The sequence below is a fragment of the Heliconius melpomene genome, chromosome 21 (assembly GCF_056956725.1).
Source record: "Heliconius melpomene rosina isolate 202511_hmr_F chromosome 21, ASM5695672v1, whole genome shotgun sequence".
In the NCBI taxonomy this organism is placed as follows: Eukaryota; Metazoa; Arthropoda; class Insecta; order Lepidoptera; family Nymphalidae; genus Heliconius; species Heliconius melpomene.
The window spans coordinates 4,490,876-4,506,588 of NC_140409.1; the positions used below are offsets into that span (position 1 = coordinate 4,490,876).

Sequence of the window (15,713 nt, forward strand, 5' to 3'; positions counted from 1 at the left end):
TTACTTGTACTATAAAGATTGACTATATGACTTAAATATTATTTTCAGCCGTACGAGCGGATCGCATGCGAGGTGGACGAAACAAATTCGGCCCCATGTACAAGCGGGATCGCGCTCGCAAATTGCAAATGATGAGACAAAGGCAAATAGCGGTACAGACGCTGCGCGGCTCGCTCGGCGACGGCGGGCTCGTGCTGGGGTTCAGCTCGCCGTACGCGTCGGTGCCCGTGAAGCAGGAGATCCAGATCCCGCAGGTGTCATCGCTGACGTCCTCGCCTGAGTCGTCGCCGGGCCCCGCGCTGCTGGCGGCGCAGCCACAGGCGCCACAGCCGCCACCGCCTTCCGCGCACGACAAATGGGACGCGCACTCGCCACACTCAGCGTCGCCTGACGCTTTCACATTTGAGGCGCCCGCCACCGCTGCCGCCACGCCTTCCAGCACCGCCGAACCCACCAGCACCGAGACCCTGCGAGTATCCCCCATGATACGAGAATTCGTTCAGACTATTGACGACCGAGAGTGGCAAAATTCACTATTTGGACTCTTGCAAAGCCAAACTTACAACCAGTGTGAAGTGGATCTCTTCGAGTTAATGTGCAAAGTGCTGGACCAAAACTTGTTCTCGCAAGTGGACTGGGCGAGAAACACCGTGTTCTTTAAGTATCTAAAGGTGAATTTCCAGATAAGTATAAAATCCTGTCCCGAATCCCCGAACCCCGTCCTCGGTGTACACCAATATGCTTGCGAATGTCAGCCACATTGTTGTCTAGATGCTGCTCTGCGACATCCGAGCACTGCGAACTGTTCACCCAATTATTGTACATGCTGGCGTGTAGAGACGCGTGTGACGCATCGAGCGGTGCGGCGGTGCTGGGCGCAATCGATACCCCACGCCGCCGCCCGCTCGCCAACTGGGTCAAGTTCCCACGACTAGCGTGTTGCCTGCCTGCCTGCCTCTACCAACCTACGTTACCTACATCATTACAGTATTACGTAATCTGAAAATTTGTTCCATTTCAACATAACGACTTATTTGTAATATCGCACATAGTTACATGTTCGACGTTAGTATTTTTAGATGAGGGAAGATTTTTGGAAATATTTGCTCTAGATAGTGTTATACTGTCGTAGTGTGGCGGGCCACACTCGGGTCTACCGTGGCCGCGCGTACTGTATAGTGCACAGTGGTTGTCGTACGCTTACGCAAGAGCCGCAGCCGGTCACGTGGCCGCGCGCCGTTGCCGCACCGCGCACCTCGCCTCGTCTCACTCCAGCAGGCAGCCTCCACTCTTACAACTAGCAATTTTCATTTGTTCTAAATGACGCGGCTTGTTTACGATCCATTCTCAGAATTAGGACGAACGAACGTGCACGAATCTCGCTGAGATAGTGTGCACAGTCTGTTTACGGAAATCGTTCGGTGATCGTTATCTGGCCCCGGCCCCGGTCCCGGTCCCGGCCCTGGCCCTGTCCCTGTCCGGGAAGATGCGAGAGGAGCAATGTTGATGACCCGCACTTTCTCCAGACGGATGTGATGTAACGGTGCGGGCGCGGCGTGCGGGCGCGGCGTGCGGGGCGCGGCGAGCGGGGCGCGGGCCGGCAACGCTGCACTTTCGTCGTCGCACTTGACACATTGCCCGTGGCCGAGTTGCCGCGAGAAAGCACTTTTTACCGACCGCGTAACAGCCGGTAACGGAGACGCAACTAGTAGTGCGTTGCTTTCTCTTACGTAATGTCCCGCTGGACGAGGTTAACTTGTGCTAGATCTCTGTGTAGGGCGCATTGTAGGGACCTAGTATAACTATTTGTTGTATATTTGTATTTCTGACTGACTCTTAGATATATAAATAAATCAATACATAATATAAAACCTATACCTATTGAAATTTGTAATATACTAACTAAACGGTAACCGTGATCCAATTAGTTAAATATTGGAACACTTGTGACCTACTATGAAAGTATTTAAATAAGATATCGTCTCACATGAATAATAGGTACTTACGGTTCGCTTTTTAATAACACGAATCCTGAAATAGATATTTAATATTATCTTTATAATTTTTATTTTATTTTAATAGAGATAGAACGAGATACAAGCTATCTGGCACGCGGCTAACCGACGCGACTTTGACCTACATATGATACGAGTAGCTAGTAGTATCGCGCCAAGATGTCCGGCCAAGGGAATAATAATGATTCTAGCAATTTATTCGTCACTACATCCGTGTCGCTAGTTGTTATCGACTGACAATTTTAGTTTATATCAATTTCTTTTAAAGAAAAAAAAGAAAAAAATATAATTACGCATCCGTAACGTATAAAACGGTATAACCTTTGTAATTTGTTCGTAATCGACGGCCGTAATCGGCATTAGGTACACAATTTTGACAGTACAATCTCGATCCATCGTTAGGCAAGCGGCGCGATGTGGCAATACGCTCCGGGCTCTAAAATTCAGTTATAGCATTTCGTAAACGGCAAATTTTACGCGCTCGCGCACCGCCCCGTGTATTCTAATGCAACTCCGAATGTGGGTCACGACGTCGCTCGCTCCTTTCCAGATAGCGCCGAGCTCCAAGATAACGCACAGAAACTGCTAATGTATTTGGCACGAGCGTATGTAACCGGCGATAGTGGATCCGCTAGTACGATTAATATGAAACATAGTATATTATCATTAGGGCATTGATAGTAATGGCAGGACGCGGTGATCGTTTCACGCGAGACTCTATACGTCACATGTTACGTCGCTATTGCAACTACCAATTGGAGCTAGGCCCCTGTAACCTGTCACCGAGTGGCAACGTGTTAATTATATAAATATTGTTTTGAATGTTTCTAACGTAATTCATTGTAGCGTTTTCTATTGTATTTGCAAGCGAATTATTTTTTGTGTTATGTAGCTTTCTCTATATACCTTATTTCTTGTTCTCTCGATAGCTCCGTTGGTAGTATATATATATAGTGTATGGAACGCGGGGGACGTGTAAAGCAGTGTGTCGATCGTTTGTTATAGGTTGATGACCAGATGAAGCTGCTACAGCATTCGTGGTCAGACATGCTGGTGCTGGACCACCTGCACCAGAGGATGCACAATGGCCTCCCCGACGAGACCACGCTACACAATGGACAGAAGTTCGACTTGCTGTGCCTGGGCCTCCTCGGAGTGCCGTCGCTCGCTGACCACTTTAACGAACTCCAGAACAAACTTGCCGAGCTCAAGTTTGACGTTCCGGACTACATCTGCGTCAAATTTCTGCTGTTACTTAACCCTGGTCAGTATAATTGCTATTTTATTTTCTAAACCTCTTTTTTCGTATGTTGCTTGATTGAGCGAATTATATATTTTTTGTTGTACATTTATTTTATGTTTGCCCCATGTACCATATTTATAATATTTCATTTGTTCATTTTTTCGGTATTATTAGAAATGTTGTAAACGAGGTTGTGTTTTTTTTGAAGTGTTGTCTTGGGGTTTCAGAGGTTAGAGGCATCGTAAACGTAAAGTGCGTCCGAGATGGTTACCAAACTGTACAAGCTGCCCTACTCGACTACACTCTTACTTGCTATCCTAACATCCAGGTATATATGTCATACATTATTATTTTATATACGAGTATCTCTACAATATCTGTCAATGAAGTTTTTTTATTTATTTACATATTCTTATTTTTATTCAAACATGAATTAGTAAAAATATAAAATAAAATTACGTTAAATATTAGTGTTTATGAAAGCATATCTGTTGTTGCCCAAATCTCCTATTTGTATATTGAAAAGACAATATACAAATAGGAGATTTGGGCAACAACGAGAAGAGAATAAAAATATGCCAAATTGAGTATCTAATAAGTATGTATAAGTATGTACTCTGTAGCTTCCAAGTTCTCGTTATTCAACTATCAGATCATATGATAAATCCATTTCAGGACAAGTTCGGTAAACTGGTGATGGTGGTGCCTGAAATCCACACGCTGGCGGCGCGCGGCGAGGAGCACCTGTACCAGCGCCACTGCGCCGGCCAGGCACCAACGCAGACGCTGCTTATGGAAATGCTCCACGCTAAACGCAAGTGAGTTACTCATTTTATTATTTAGTCTTTTTTTACTTTCACTCCGTATCTATAGTACATGTAGCAGGGTAAGCAAACTCTATCTAGAGATATTGGGTGGAGTGGAGGAATTCAACGTTGCACTTTATCTTGTTAAAATAGTGGGGAAATAAAAATTATATATTTTTCTGTCTGGGAAATGAACCCACTATCATGGAATTTTCAATCAGACACACCACTGCTTATTTTTGTTTATATTTACTTATGTATTGTTGTATCATATGAAGACAGACACACATGAGCGATTTGTGTGGATTTTCTTAGCTTTATGCATTCGAAAAGATTTGAAATGCATAATAATAATTACAAAAACAATAGAAAAACAAATACTGTTTAATTTTCTAAAAAAAAACAGATTAAAATGTTCATTGCGAAAAGAAAATTGTTATATTCAGTATTTTTTGGTATAAAAGAAAAGAAACTATATAAATTAATCCTTTCCTATTATATTGTGTAACAGTTAGCTGTCAAATCCAATATAATTTTGTCGAAATTATGTGTCTTGTCTGTGTGTTCAAATAATATCACATTAAAATATTTATCAACATTGTTTTACCATCGATGCCCTCAAATACAACTATTATTAGTATATTTTTACATATGTATATGTTTAAACAGGTTAATGTCCGCAATAACGTCGATTTCAGTTGTAATACGTTTGTGTCGTTGCTTACATTGTTTGTATTTTCATATTATGTCCGCTTTATAAATATACTATTATTATATTTAAGCGTGTATCGTCCGTCCATGTAAGTTTATTACTCGTTCTAGGCCCAATGGCGCCGAAATGGTTAACCGGAGTGCGGAGCACACTTCAACTCTAGACAGATTGTACGTTATATCATAACATATTATAAAATTTATATTTATTTCACTTCATATTTTATGTAATATGTCTTTTTATATGCAAATTAACGAAAGAGTTGTCAGTGATATTTTTTTGTTGATAAAGTATAGCTGATTCCAATAGGAAAGATATATATTTTTTATGTAAGTATTATAGATCTTTCTCATAAATGCGCTATGCCCAATATTTCAAGAACGTTATTGCAAATTATGTGCAATCTATTGTATATACACAAAAATTCTGAATTTGATATTTTATTTAGTAAAATGCTTAATTTTTCTACTTTCTATAATGCTAATAATTTTTATAATATGTTTATTTTGTAATATAATTGTTAATTTAGAAAATATTATGACGTCATATAGTTATAAGAATAAATGAGTAAACTCTATCGGAATCAGTATAGCTAAAATTGTTATTTAACACTATATTCAAATAAAATTATACAAAAATAACTGTAACTGACAGCTCTGTATCCAAGCACTATATATCCTAGATTTTGAATCACACTTATTAGTGATGCAAAGGATAGATTAAAATATAAATAATACCCCTAAAAATAAAGTTACTATACATATTATAATGTACAAACCCATATTATTTAATTTACAATATTTTTTTATTAATAGTGGCTTTTTGCATTTTTTTGGATATGAATTAGTTTGGACCCTTTTTTATACTGAAATTTTCGTCTTTGGTTTTACTAGTTAAACTTCTATTACGAAAATTCGGTTAAACCCAATCCAATGCAACCAAAGACTAAACATTTTAAATATTAATGACGTTCGTGAATTTTTATTATTTATGTATCAAATTATTAGAATTCACGAACGAATTATCTTTTAACACGATTAAAAGTATTTTTTGATCAGAGTCTCTATTAACTTAATAATTAGCGAATTAATAAATATATATATATATATATATATATATATATATATATATATTAGTTATATTTATCCATTGCATTACTAATATATTATACCATAAGCTTCCTTCATATATTTTAGTCTTTTTTATAAAACCTTAATTCTTATATATATTTGTTATATTTATAAGCACTATATATTCATTATTTTGCTTTACTTACACCAGACATATTATGTACATATCAATTGTTATTGTAAATTATTTTTTACACTTTTTTTTATAATCAGTGGGTACAATTACTGTCTATATATATATATATATATAATACATTTTTTAATTTTTGTGTTTGTAGTAGTCGAATTTTGCATTTTAATTTGTTCTACGAGTCTCGTTTACTTGGTGTTGCGCTTTTGTCTATTTACATACAATATTATTTTGTTTGTGAATTCTGTTAAGATATTTTTTTAATTATCAAACTAAATTTTAACGTAAGTTTTCATGTGGTCAATAACTTTACTTTTGATTTTGTTTTGTAGACTTTTTTAAAGGGACAAAATTTTTTAAAGGGAAAACACATTTAAAGATTCCTATTGATATTCAATTGGACATTGTTACTAAATGTCTTAATCATTTGTTTGTTTCTTTTTGAACTCAATAATATGTATAATGAAATTGCCATAGCGTTAATAATAATTTTTCTTAATCAACAAGAGATACTTTTTAAAGAATTGTTGTCATAGCAGTGTGGGTTTTATTATTTTTTATATTGAAATATACTTTGTGATATTATGAGTAGTAAAAAACTAATCAGTTTCTCTCATCAATGTTAAAACAGTATATGTCCTAGAATGTATAAAGAAGCATATGAATTTAATACATATTAATTAATAAAATATGTTTTATTTGTTTATGGCTATGTATGTGGTACATATAATATATTTTCCATAAAGTGAAATATTATTTTGTAGTGCAAAAGTCTACCGATATTATTTCTAAAAGTACCAATATTATTAATAAATATTTTGGATAAATTATGCACTTTAGTCGGCCATAACACTGCAAGTCATTTTCGACATCACATAATATTTACTATTCTTATAGAGTATATAGACAGACAAACTCGTCTACAGTACAGTGGATGAACTTTAGAAATTTTAAAACTTGGTTAAGAAAAAAAAACTGAAGATATTTGCCTCTTGTGTGTCAGGTGCGGTTTCCTGCCTAACGACACGATTGAGCCGCATTCACCCATGTAGAGAGAAAGAGAGAGAGAGAGTAAGAGAGAGTAAGCATTCCGTTTGAGATCTAAGCTCATCTCGCACTGCTCTAATGCACATCGTAATACAATAATGGTACATACACTGGCCTAATTATGCACAGTATATAAGTAATATGGCGCACAAATTTCATTTTTAATTCGGCAGGATGGCGTCCTTGCGGCTTAATCGTTTAGTTTTGCACTTAAACACAGTAAATATAGCCTAGAGATAGCCTAGTTACCGACTTGACATACTCGTACACTAAAATAACAGAAAGTTATCTAATATAATTTAGCTAAGTTACTGTTTGCTTAATTATACTATATTATCAGTCACATTTAATTTCCATATATTAAAATATAAATGTATTTATCTATAAAAATATTATTGTTTTTTTTTTGGGTTTAATGAAATTGGGTTGGTTGGTCTTTCGATATACGAGATTATTATTTTGTTAGTTGTTTTTTTTTTTATTGTATTCTTTTAATAGATTTGAATAACTCTATCTTGCTTTACATGTTCATTGTATCACAATCACTATCTAACTTACATAAGATTAGTATTGCCCCGAGATAGTAAACAGGTGATGGTTTTAACTACTTCATTGCACTGACTTGGCAATCACTCTTTATATTTTATAAAATATATAAATTTCTAAAGTATATAAAGTTCTTAGTTATAAGTTATTTTTTTGAAAGTAACAATAGTGTTTTTCATTACAGATCCTGAGACACCAGTGAACTATGATTTGAGCTTCGCAGCAGCGCCCGGCGTTCAGCGCCGTAACACCACACAGTTTAACATTACTTATTATTATTTTAGAATTAGATATTAATTTTTGGTGTGTGATTAAAAGTAATAAGTTATTTTGCGCCGAGCGCCTAGTCCCAATACAGATGTAACGTATGTACGTTTGTCTGCATAATCTCTGTAACTTTTGACGGTTACTGTTGACACCTCTCGTGTAGCTACCATTAATTTATTGACAGTCTATTTACGGTGTATAATCAAAACTTAAATAAGTACCATTTTAAAGTTAAATAAGTATTTTGTGCAACCATGACGTATTTGCACTTTTTTGATATATTGCAGGAAATGCAATCAAAGTTTGTAAATAGATTTTCCGCATACGTTCACATATTTAACTTGTTTTTTTTAATGTCGCAATGGGACAGCGTCAGACCGTAAGCGAGATTGTTGTGGGTTCGATTCTCACTCGGGGGGAATGAATATATTTAAATTATTTTCATTTGTCCACTCTGATAGACAAAACGTGGCGAGCTCTGTTACTCAACACGCAATGTCTCAAAATTTGGATGGTGCGTGGGGAACGGAGTGTCTTAACACTGGGCTCCCCCTGTCTTCCTAATTATACGTGAAAATGCTTGTCCTTACGTCATTGTTGCACCAACTAGATAAACTAGCTTGTCTATAACTCCGATGCGTGTAGCGATGGTAAATGGTTACAATACATATTTTAGAAAAGCGTCTGTGATTTTAACGAAGAAATTTGATGACCCGTTTATTGTAAGAGGATATGAACATGTTATATATATAGTAATTATAAATAAAATAATAATAGATTAATTCGCATTGTTGTTTGTAAGCGGAGACCGCGATCACTTTACTTATTGTTAGATGTACACTGTTTAGTTTAAGACATGTTTGTAGTCTGGGCTGAAGTATTTTAAGAATTTATTCAAGTTAACATTTAAAATCTCTATGTATATCACTATTATGTAAGGTTCAAATCACGACGGGAGTCGATTTAAAATTTTACAGTTTTTCCATTAAGAGTTTTATTCTAAATGTTATTGAAATTGTCTCTATTATTGATTTTATCGGCCGTACCAGTACAAATATAATTATTAATGAATTCTGTGTAAATATGACAAATAGAAAGTAACAGTGACTTATGCTACTTATATTGTAATTATGTAAAATATTTCTCAAATACGTGCAAGAAGCCTTAAAAATCATAGATTTTTAAAAAAAATATGGGTACTAGCGTCCACAGGTCAATGGCCGGAATGGACGATGTATTTTTATAAATCATATTCTTTATTAACATATATAATATGTTAACTGAAAGTACATTATTTCGTATTTTTCTAATATAAATATAGTAGTGTACGTATTCAATTATATTGATCAACTTTTAATGTGGAAATGGTTATACATATTGTATTAAAAATTAAATATTATAATATAGTGTTGTCGTCGTGTGATACCCGCGTACATATGCGTTGCAAATTTAATTTGAAAACGTTTTTATTTTTATAATATATAAGCGCCAGTCGTAGTGTATGTAGACGGGAGACGGGCGCACCCTCAGTGGGTACGGTGGGTACCGATACATATTATTATTGTCCTTCTTAAATTTTAATTATATTATAGTATCACTGCACCAAGTGCGAATGTGAAGTTGGCCACAGCAACGAGTAAAATACACTGTATGTTAATTGTAAACAAAGGCACCATCATTTATATTTAAAACCGTCCAGTGATAACTAATGTTATATCGCTACTTGCGTCACTTCAGAGCGTGGATTCGATCCTAGTAACTCTATTAAAGTTCCTCGTAACATGGTGGTGGTATCGAAGTTTTGGTGATTTTGGCACACCTTTTTAGCGATTTCATGTTTACATACATTATTATATGTATATGTTTATTCGTCATACACCTACGTGACTTTGTCGATTCTTATTTGATGTACGATAGAAACCCCGCGTGTGCGTCTTGATACGAGTTATTACGTTGTTAACGTTACTTTATAATTGTAAAGGTGAAGCTGCGGTTTTTTTGTAATTTTAAGTTAGTATACGTTTATATATATGTAGAAATGTGTATATGTAGAAAGAGAACATAAAAAGTAATCTCCGCATAGGTTTCAGACGGACAGACAACGCACGCAGCTTCACGAGCTTTAGACGCTTTATCGAATGCAAAGCTGATCTGTGATGGTATGACATAGTTAAGTACATTTAGGCTGTGTGGGTTTACTTGTCCGTACTTTAGGTACTGATCGACAGATATTGTGACCAATTTTATACTAACTTCAAATTGTCCATGTCCGCTTTAAATTTGGCTTTTCCTACGCTGAAAGTTAATTAATAATGTTATTAGTAATCTGCGTGTGGTTCTGTTTGTGTGTAGCGACCATATATTATACATATATTATATTATACATATATTTACATTTTATATTTACGCAAATCGGCTTGTATTACTTGTTTTTTTCAACCATTTTACCATTTACGTTGCCATTGCATCCAGTATTTATATATTTCTAAATCACAATCATTTTTTTTTTAAATATTATTTTACAGTATTATTTTTTATTATACAATTATGCAAGAAATCAAATGTTATATTATGTATTATTATATGTATGTTTCATCTAATGGATTATGTACGTTGATTACTGTCAATATGCTTTATTTTTATCAGACATACATATATGTATGTCGCGATGTGTATATTTAATAATCGTTGAATGAAATAATAATTAAAATATATTTTTATCTTTACAAATAGGCGTTATAAATCGAACGAAATGTATTCATTATTTGAGACACCAGTGGTGATAAAAAAAAAATAAGTCGTGTGCCATTAGTTAAGTGTTTTGTACAGGGTCTGTAGCCACGGTCTCCTCCACACTAATCGCATACAACGCTTCTGTTTCACGTCAATTCTAATTACCTTTCCATATAATTTTTTTTTAAAAAATTAGACAATAACATTTTACGAAGGTGCCAGTGTTCGTTCAAGTTCGATCACCTGTTCGATCGCTACTCTGTGTCACACGCTTTTTTTTATTCAAGAATTTAATACTATTTATTAAAATCCTTTTTTTTAGATATATATATCTATATATATGCTTATAACTTTTAAACCGTATAATTTTAAGGTTAGGTTGTAAATGTTAGGCGGTCATTTAGATAATCTAAATGTATTTGTATGAAGTGAGTGAAGCGACAAGTGCGGTCACACATTCCAAGCTAAGTAACTACGGGTGACGCACGCGGAGCGACGGCGCGTTGCTATTCGTAAGTTAACCACTTTGTTGTTCATTAAGGATAAGTTAGGTTTAATATCAGTCGATGTGGTTTATTTAGTCTGTGTATAGTATTCTAACGGTTTAAGTTAATGTGAGGACGTGAATTTGAACGGATCGACGGGCTCCGAGCCCGAGCCCGAGCACGAGCCCGAGCCCGGACCGGAACCGGAGCCCGGTGTTAGTTATATAAATCTTTAAGTACCTAAGCGATTATTTCTGTTGCACCTAACTTTATTTCGAGAGCCGTGTTAGTTGTATTTTATTAAGTAATTGTACATATAGATAGGGCGAGGTTAACAGTTTTCATTCATCTCTAATGGTTATTGTTGAATCTAATAATTTGGGGCTGGTAAAGTATCAATGCAACGTCGCATTTGCTGTCGACTAGGCTTGTCTACGACGGCGGCTAGCAAGCAATCGGAACGCGTCCCTCGCATGTCGGTCCAGTGACCTACGTTTATAGTACATACCTACATACATAAGGGCCCCGCATGTTTCTGCTCCTCTATTAACTGACGCATCCCTTGAAACATCACTGTTATAGACGTACGCACGAGTGCGTCGATCGTTTATTGTAAATAACTGTACAATTTTTTTCTTAATTTTATATGTTTGTTTTTGCACGTAGGCTAAAGTGCATAGAATAAGAACCGAGTACTTACTTGTGACGGTGGTTCAGTTAATACCGGAGCGAACGTTAAATGTTAACGTTGTGCCGTGTCATTACCTCACATGTCTTTTGTACATTTAAAAATATAGTTATTGTTGTCGCTGTAACTTAAATTTATATTTAATGCCCATTTTATTTACAACATCGTTTGCGTTTAAATTGTAAACACGACAATGATCTATTTTTAGAAGTCCACTTAGACGCATGTATATGGCGGTGTGAGATACCATTCGTGCATCGTCAGTATATTTATTTTCTTCGTGATTAATAAATATTGTGAGACGCACCCACGCGCCGGTGGCGCCGTCGCGCGTCGCCGACCGTTATTGTAGAAATAAATAATATTTTCGTTTACACTCTTGTGTTTTTGTTATTTCCTGAAAAATATATATTCATGTTATATGGAATTAAAATGATGCTGTCTATGCATCTTTCGCTTTTGTGGAATTATATTTAAATTATTTTAATACTAATAGTTTTAAATCATGGATGAGCTTGTAAAAATGTAAATATACTTAAACATAATTGTTGGTAAATGTCTAAAAATATATTGGAGAAATAATTAAATTTTTATAAAAAAAATATGTCACAGCAAGATAACAAATGTAAATACTTTTTTTATTAGAAATCAAAGAAAAAACAAATTTCAATTATTAATATATAAACTAAGTTTTACTGTAGCTAATATTCATCCTAATCATATACGAATAGTATATGATAACTATATTTTAAAGCTTAAATTTATCAATCTGTATCGGCACATATTTGTTATAGAAAAAAAAATACAAATAATTGTTATATAGAAGTGTTTTATTTGAGAATAGAATTTTAAATTGTATTTTTTAAAATATCTATGGTTGCATTCTTAGAGATCCGTCGAGGCGAATAGTTTCGCCATTCAGCATGGGGTTCTGTATGATAGCTTGAACAAATGCTGCGAACTCGTGCGGAGCGCCCAGACGTGACGGGAAGGGCACACTTGCCTCCAACTGCTTGATCGCTGCTTCAGGTAATTTGTCCAAAAGCGGTGTCCGAAATAGTCCTGCATTGAATTATATTTTATTTATTTATTAAAATTTCAAACTGGCAACAATCCCTCCAAAGTTGTCAATGGCGTAATTTGATGTTGACACAAACAAAGCTCTTTCAGATATATTTTCAAAAGCGAAAATGCTTTCAAAATCTATTAAAAATATTTAATAATTATTAAGGTTATAATTGTTAAATTTTTCGGAGTTAATTACTAGCCTACCCTAGGATAATTTAAAGTACAAATAACTTTGTAAATGAATACAATATTTCTTTCTATCTTAATAAGCTGAATAATAATAACTTAAAATATCTAATATAAAATAATATTTGCTTAATAAACTTTACTTATCTAGATAGTATAAAATTCACAAACCTGGGGCGATCGTGACTACCCTTATTCCCTGTGTGGAGAGATCTCTAGCAATGGGCAACGTCATGCCGACGATACCTGCTTTAGATGCAGAGTAAGCCGCTTGTCCAATCTGAAAGAGATGTCCGATTATCCGAAGATAACACTTTTTGATCTCAATAGGTTTAAATTTTAAAGAAATTGCTCTCTAAATAATTAAAGTTAAATAATTGATTTCAATAAAACGTTTTAAATGCATATTGCTTAGGTTACTGTACAAAATATTATTCCTATGTAAATCAACATTATTAAAAAAAATAATTTAAAACAAAATACTTGAGAATGATGGTGTAACATTTATCCAAAATATAAAGAACACAAACCTGGCCATCAAATGCTGCTATGCTTGCAGTGTTGATGATAATTCCTCGCTGACCGTCAGCGTCGGGTGCATTTTTGCCTATCAGACCAGCTGCCAAGCGGATGACGTTAAATGTTCCTATCAAATTAACCTAAAACATTTTAAAAGAAATATATTTAGTTTTTCGTAAATTGTTAATATAAGAATTTATTCTTGATTACATTAGATAAGATACCACAAATATACATATCACTATATAAATTTATATAAATTTGTGAATTTATAAAAATGTATATAAATTTTTACATTATGTTATAATAAACTTTTTTTACCTTTTTATGTCTTTTCTATAAAGTTACAATTAAAAAACATCCAAACTTACTAATCAAGCAACTTCATGTTTCAAAATACCTACTTTGAATTTCAATAAATACAATTTGATTTTGGTAAGTATACCGTATATCTACTTTTTTTCTTGATAAAAGTTTGTAGTACACTATTAAAACTTAATATATAAAAATCTACTGCACGATGTATCCCGCACACAGCAGGGTAGGCAGAGGGAACCTAAGACACTCCGTTCCCCTCCTTTGCCTCGACACCAATGCGAAGAAATGGAAATATAAATTTAATTAAATATTTCATGTACTCAAGTGACGATGGAACCCACAACCAGATATTACATTCACGCTTTATGCCCCTGCATCACGACTGACCTCTAATATGCATAAACATTATATATCGAATTTTAAATAAATAGTAAAGAGTGTATATTAATTATTAAAGAGAATTCAGGAGTTAGCATTCATTAACATAACACAAACCTCAATAACTTTTTGAAATACTTTCAAATCGAAAGGTTGATTTTTCTTAAAATTATAAGTTCTTGATCCTGTTCCTATTCCAGCACAATTTACTGCAACATCTAAACGTCCAAATTTGTCAACTGCAGCTTGCAAGGCTTTCTTTACATCTTCTTCTGATGCTACCTAATTATAGTAATCATTACATATAAATATAAGTAACATATAATATTTTATTGAACAGTATGTAGGTAAAATGACGTCAATGTGTGGGATTTCTAATGATGTTAGGTAAGGCTATTGATGTTTGCTCAGTGAAATTAGTTGACAACTTTAAAGATATTGCCAAATATATACTTTAAAGCTTATATTTCATTTTCTGCTAGTCCTTTAAAGTAGAACTGCTGGAACAGACAGTTATCAGGCAGCAATGAATAATGGGAAAGGGGGTCTTGTGCCCACCCTAGAATTACCAAAAAAATTACAGTAAAAAAAAATATCTTTACACCAACAAATCCGTTGAAAGTCCAAGCTGTTAAACGTTACATAAAGAATAATTCAACTGGATTTTAAAAATAGAATTTTTTTTACAGATACATATCCATCTCTGCTTACAAATAAAATAATATTACGTAACGTTTTAGTTAATCTCAGATACACTGAACAGATAACTTTTGTGAACTTTTGTAAGCCAAATATTTATTTAATAAATTAATTAATTTAAATAAAATAAAATAAATATTTTTTTCGAAAGCATGAAGATATAAGAATATACGAGATACTCGTATAATATTCCATTACACGCAAAGCTACGTTATGCTTACATCAGTCGGTACAAAAGCAACGTTTTGTCCTAATTGCTTTGCTGTTTCATGGCCACTGCTGCTGGGAAGATCACATATTATTACAGAACCACCCTGCTTTACCAACTGCTCGGCTGTAGCCCTGCCCAGTCCAGACGCTCCACCGGTCACTAAACCTACAAGACCCTGCAAAATGTTTACATAAAATAATTAATAAAATCACCAAAGCGAAAATATTCGTTAATTTCAATTATTTGACTCACTTTAAACATTTTGATTTTTCAATTGAATACTAAACTAATTAGAGATTATAATATATAAGAGCAATTCGTTTATTAGAGTTATATAACCACTTCATATCAAATACAATTCCCTACTGAGCTCCGATACGTACAGTACCTACTTAAAAAAACAAACCATTATCATTATGTTATTTACATTAACATACAATCACTTATCGTGCGGTATAAGTGGGACAAGACGACAAGAGATTCTATATTTTCATATAATAATGTCAGCTGTAGTCGAAACTGAAATTTATTT

The 15,713-nt window shown here is 34.3% G+C and overlaps 2 protein-coding genes across 6 annotated transcripts in view; one reads left to right on the forward strand and one right to left on the reverse strand.

Moving 5' to 3' along the window:
- ftz-f1 (ftz transcription factor 1) overlaps positions 1 to 12,178 on the forward strand; it is a 53,490-nt gene extending 41,312 nt beyond the window's left edge. For 2 of the 5 annotated variants that reach the window (XM_085205663.1, XM_085205664.1), the window contains 7 exons: positions 49 to 671; positions 3,021 to 3,279; positions 3,486 to 3,586; positions 3,934 to 4,076; positions 4,887 to 4,946; positions 7,040 to 7,117; positions 7,814 to 12,178. In XM_085205663.1, the coding sequence (XP_085061789.1) occupies positions 49 to 671; positions 3,021 to 3,279; positions 3,486 to 3,586; positions 3,934 to 4,076; positions 4,887 to 4,946; positions 7,040 to 7,088 (1,235 nt within the window). In that variant the 3' untranslated portion in view covers positions 7,089 to 7,117; positions 7,814 to 12,178. The remainder of the gene's footprint in view (positions 1 to 48; positions 672 to 3,020; positions 3,280 to 3,485; positions 3,587 to 3,933; positions 4,077 to 4,886; positions 4,947 to 7,039; positions 7,118 to 7,813) is intronic. The other 3 variants (XM_085205665.1, XM_085205666.1, XM_085205667.1) reach the window with 3 other exon arrangements.
- Positions 12,179 to 12,613: 435 nt separating this feature from the next.
- On the reverse strand, positions 12,614 to 15,586 carry scu (hydroxysteroid 17-beta dehydrogenase 10). Its single transcript, XM_085205669.1, has 6 exons — positions 15,434 to 15,586; positions 15,192 to 15,356; positions 14,389 to 14,553; positions 13,587 to 13,715; positions 13,228 to 13,336; positions 12,614 to 12,864 (listed from the first exon to the last, which is right to left on the reverse strand). The coding sequence occupies exons 1-6, from the start codon at positions 15,440 to 15,442 to the stop codon at positions 12,674 to 12,676; spliced, it is 768 nt and encodes a 255-aa protein (XP_085061795.1). The 5' UTR covers positions 15,443 to 15,586; the 3' UTR covers positions 12,614 to 12,673.
- Between the last annotated feature and the right edge of the window lie 127 nt (positions 15,587 to 15,713).

What these genes read in the sequence shown, in the direction of transcription:
- scu (XM_085205669.1), bottom strand. An exon ending in TATTTCAAAAAGTTATTGAG is followed by an intron (nt 13,716 to 14,388) that starts GTTTGTGTTATG and finishes AAAATGTTTTAG; the next exon opens with GTTAATTTGATAGGAACATT. An exon ending in TAGCAGCATTTGATGGCCAG is followed by an intron (nt 13,337 to 13,586) that starts GTTTGTGTTCTT and finishes CATCTCTTTCAG; the next exon opens with ATTGGACAAGCGGCTTACTC.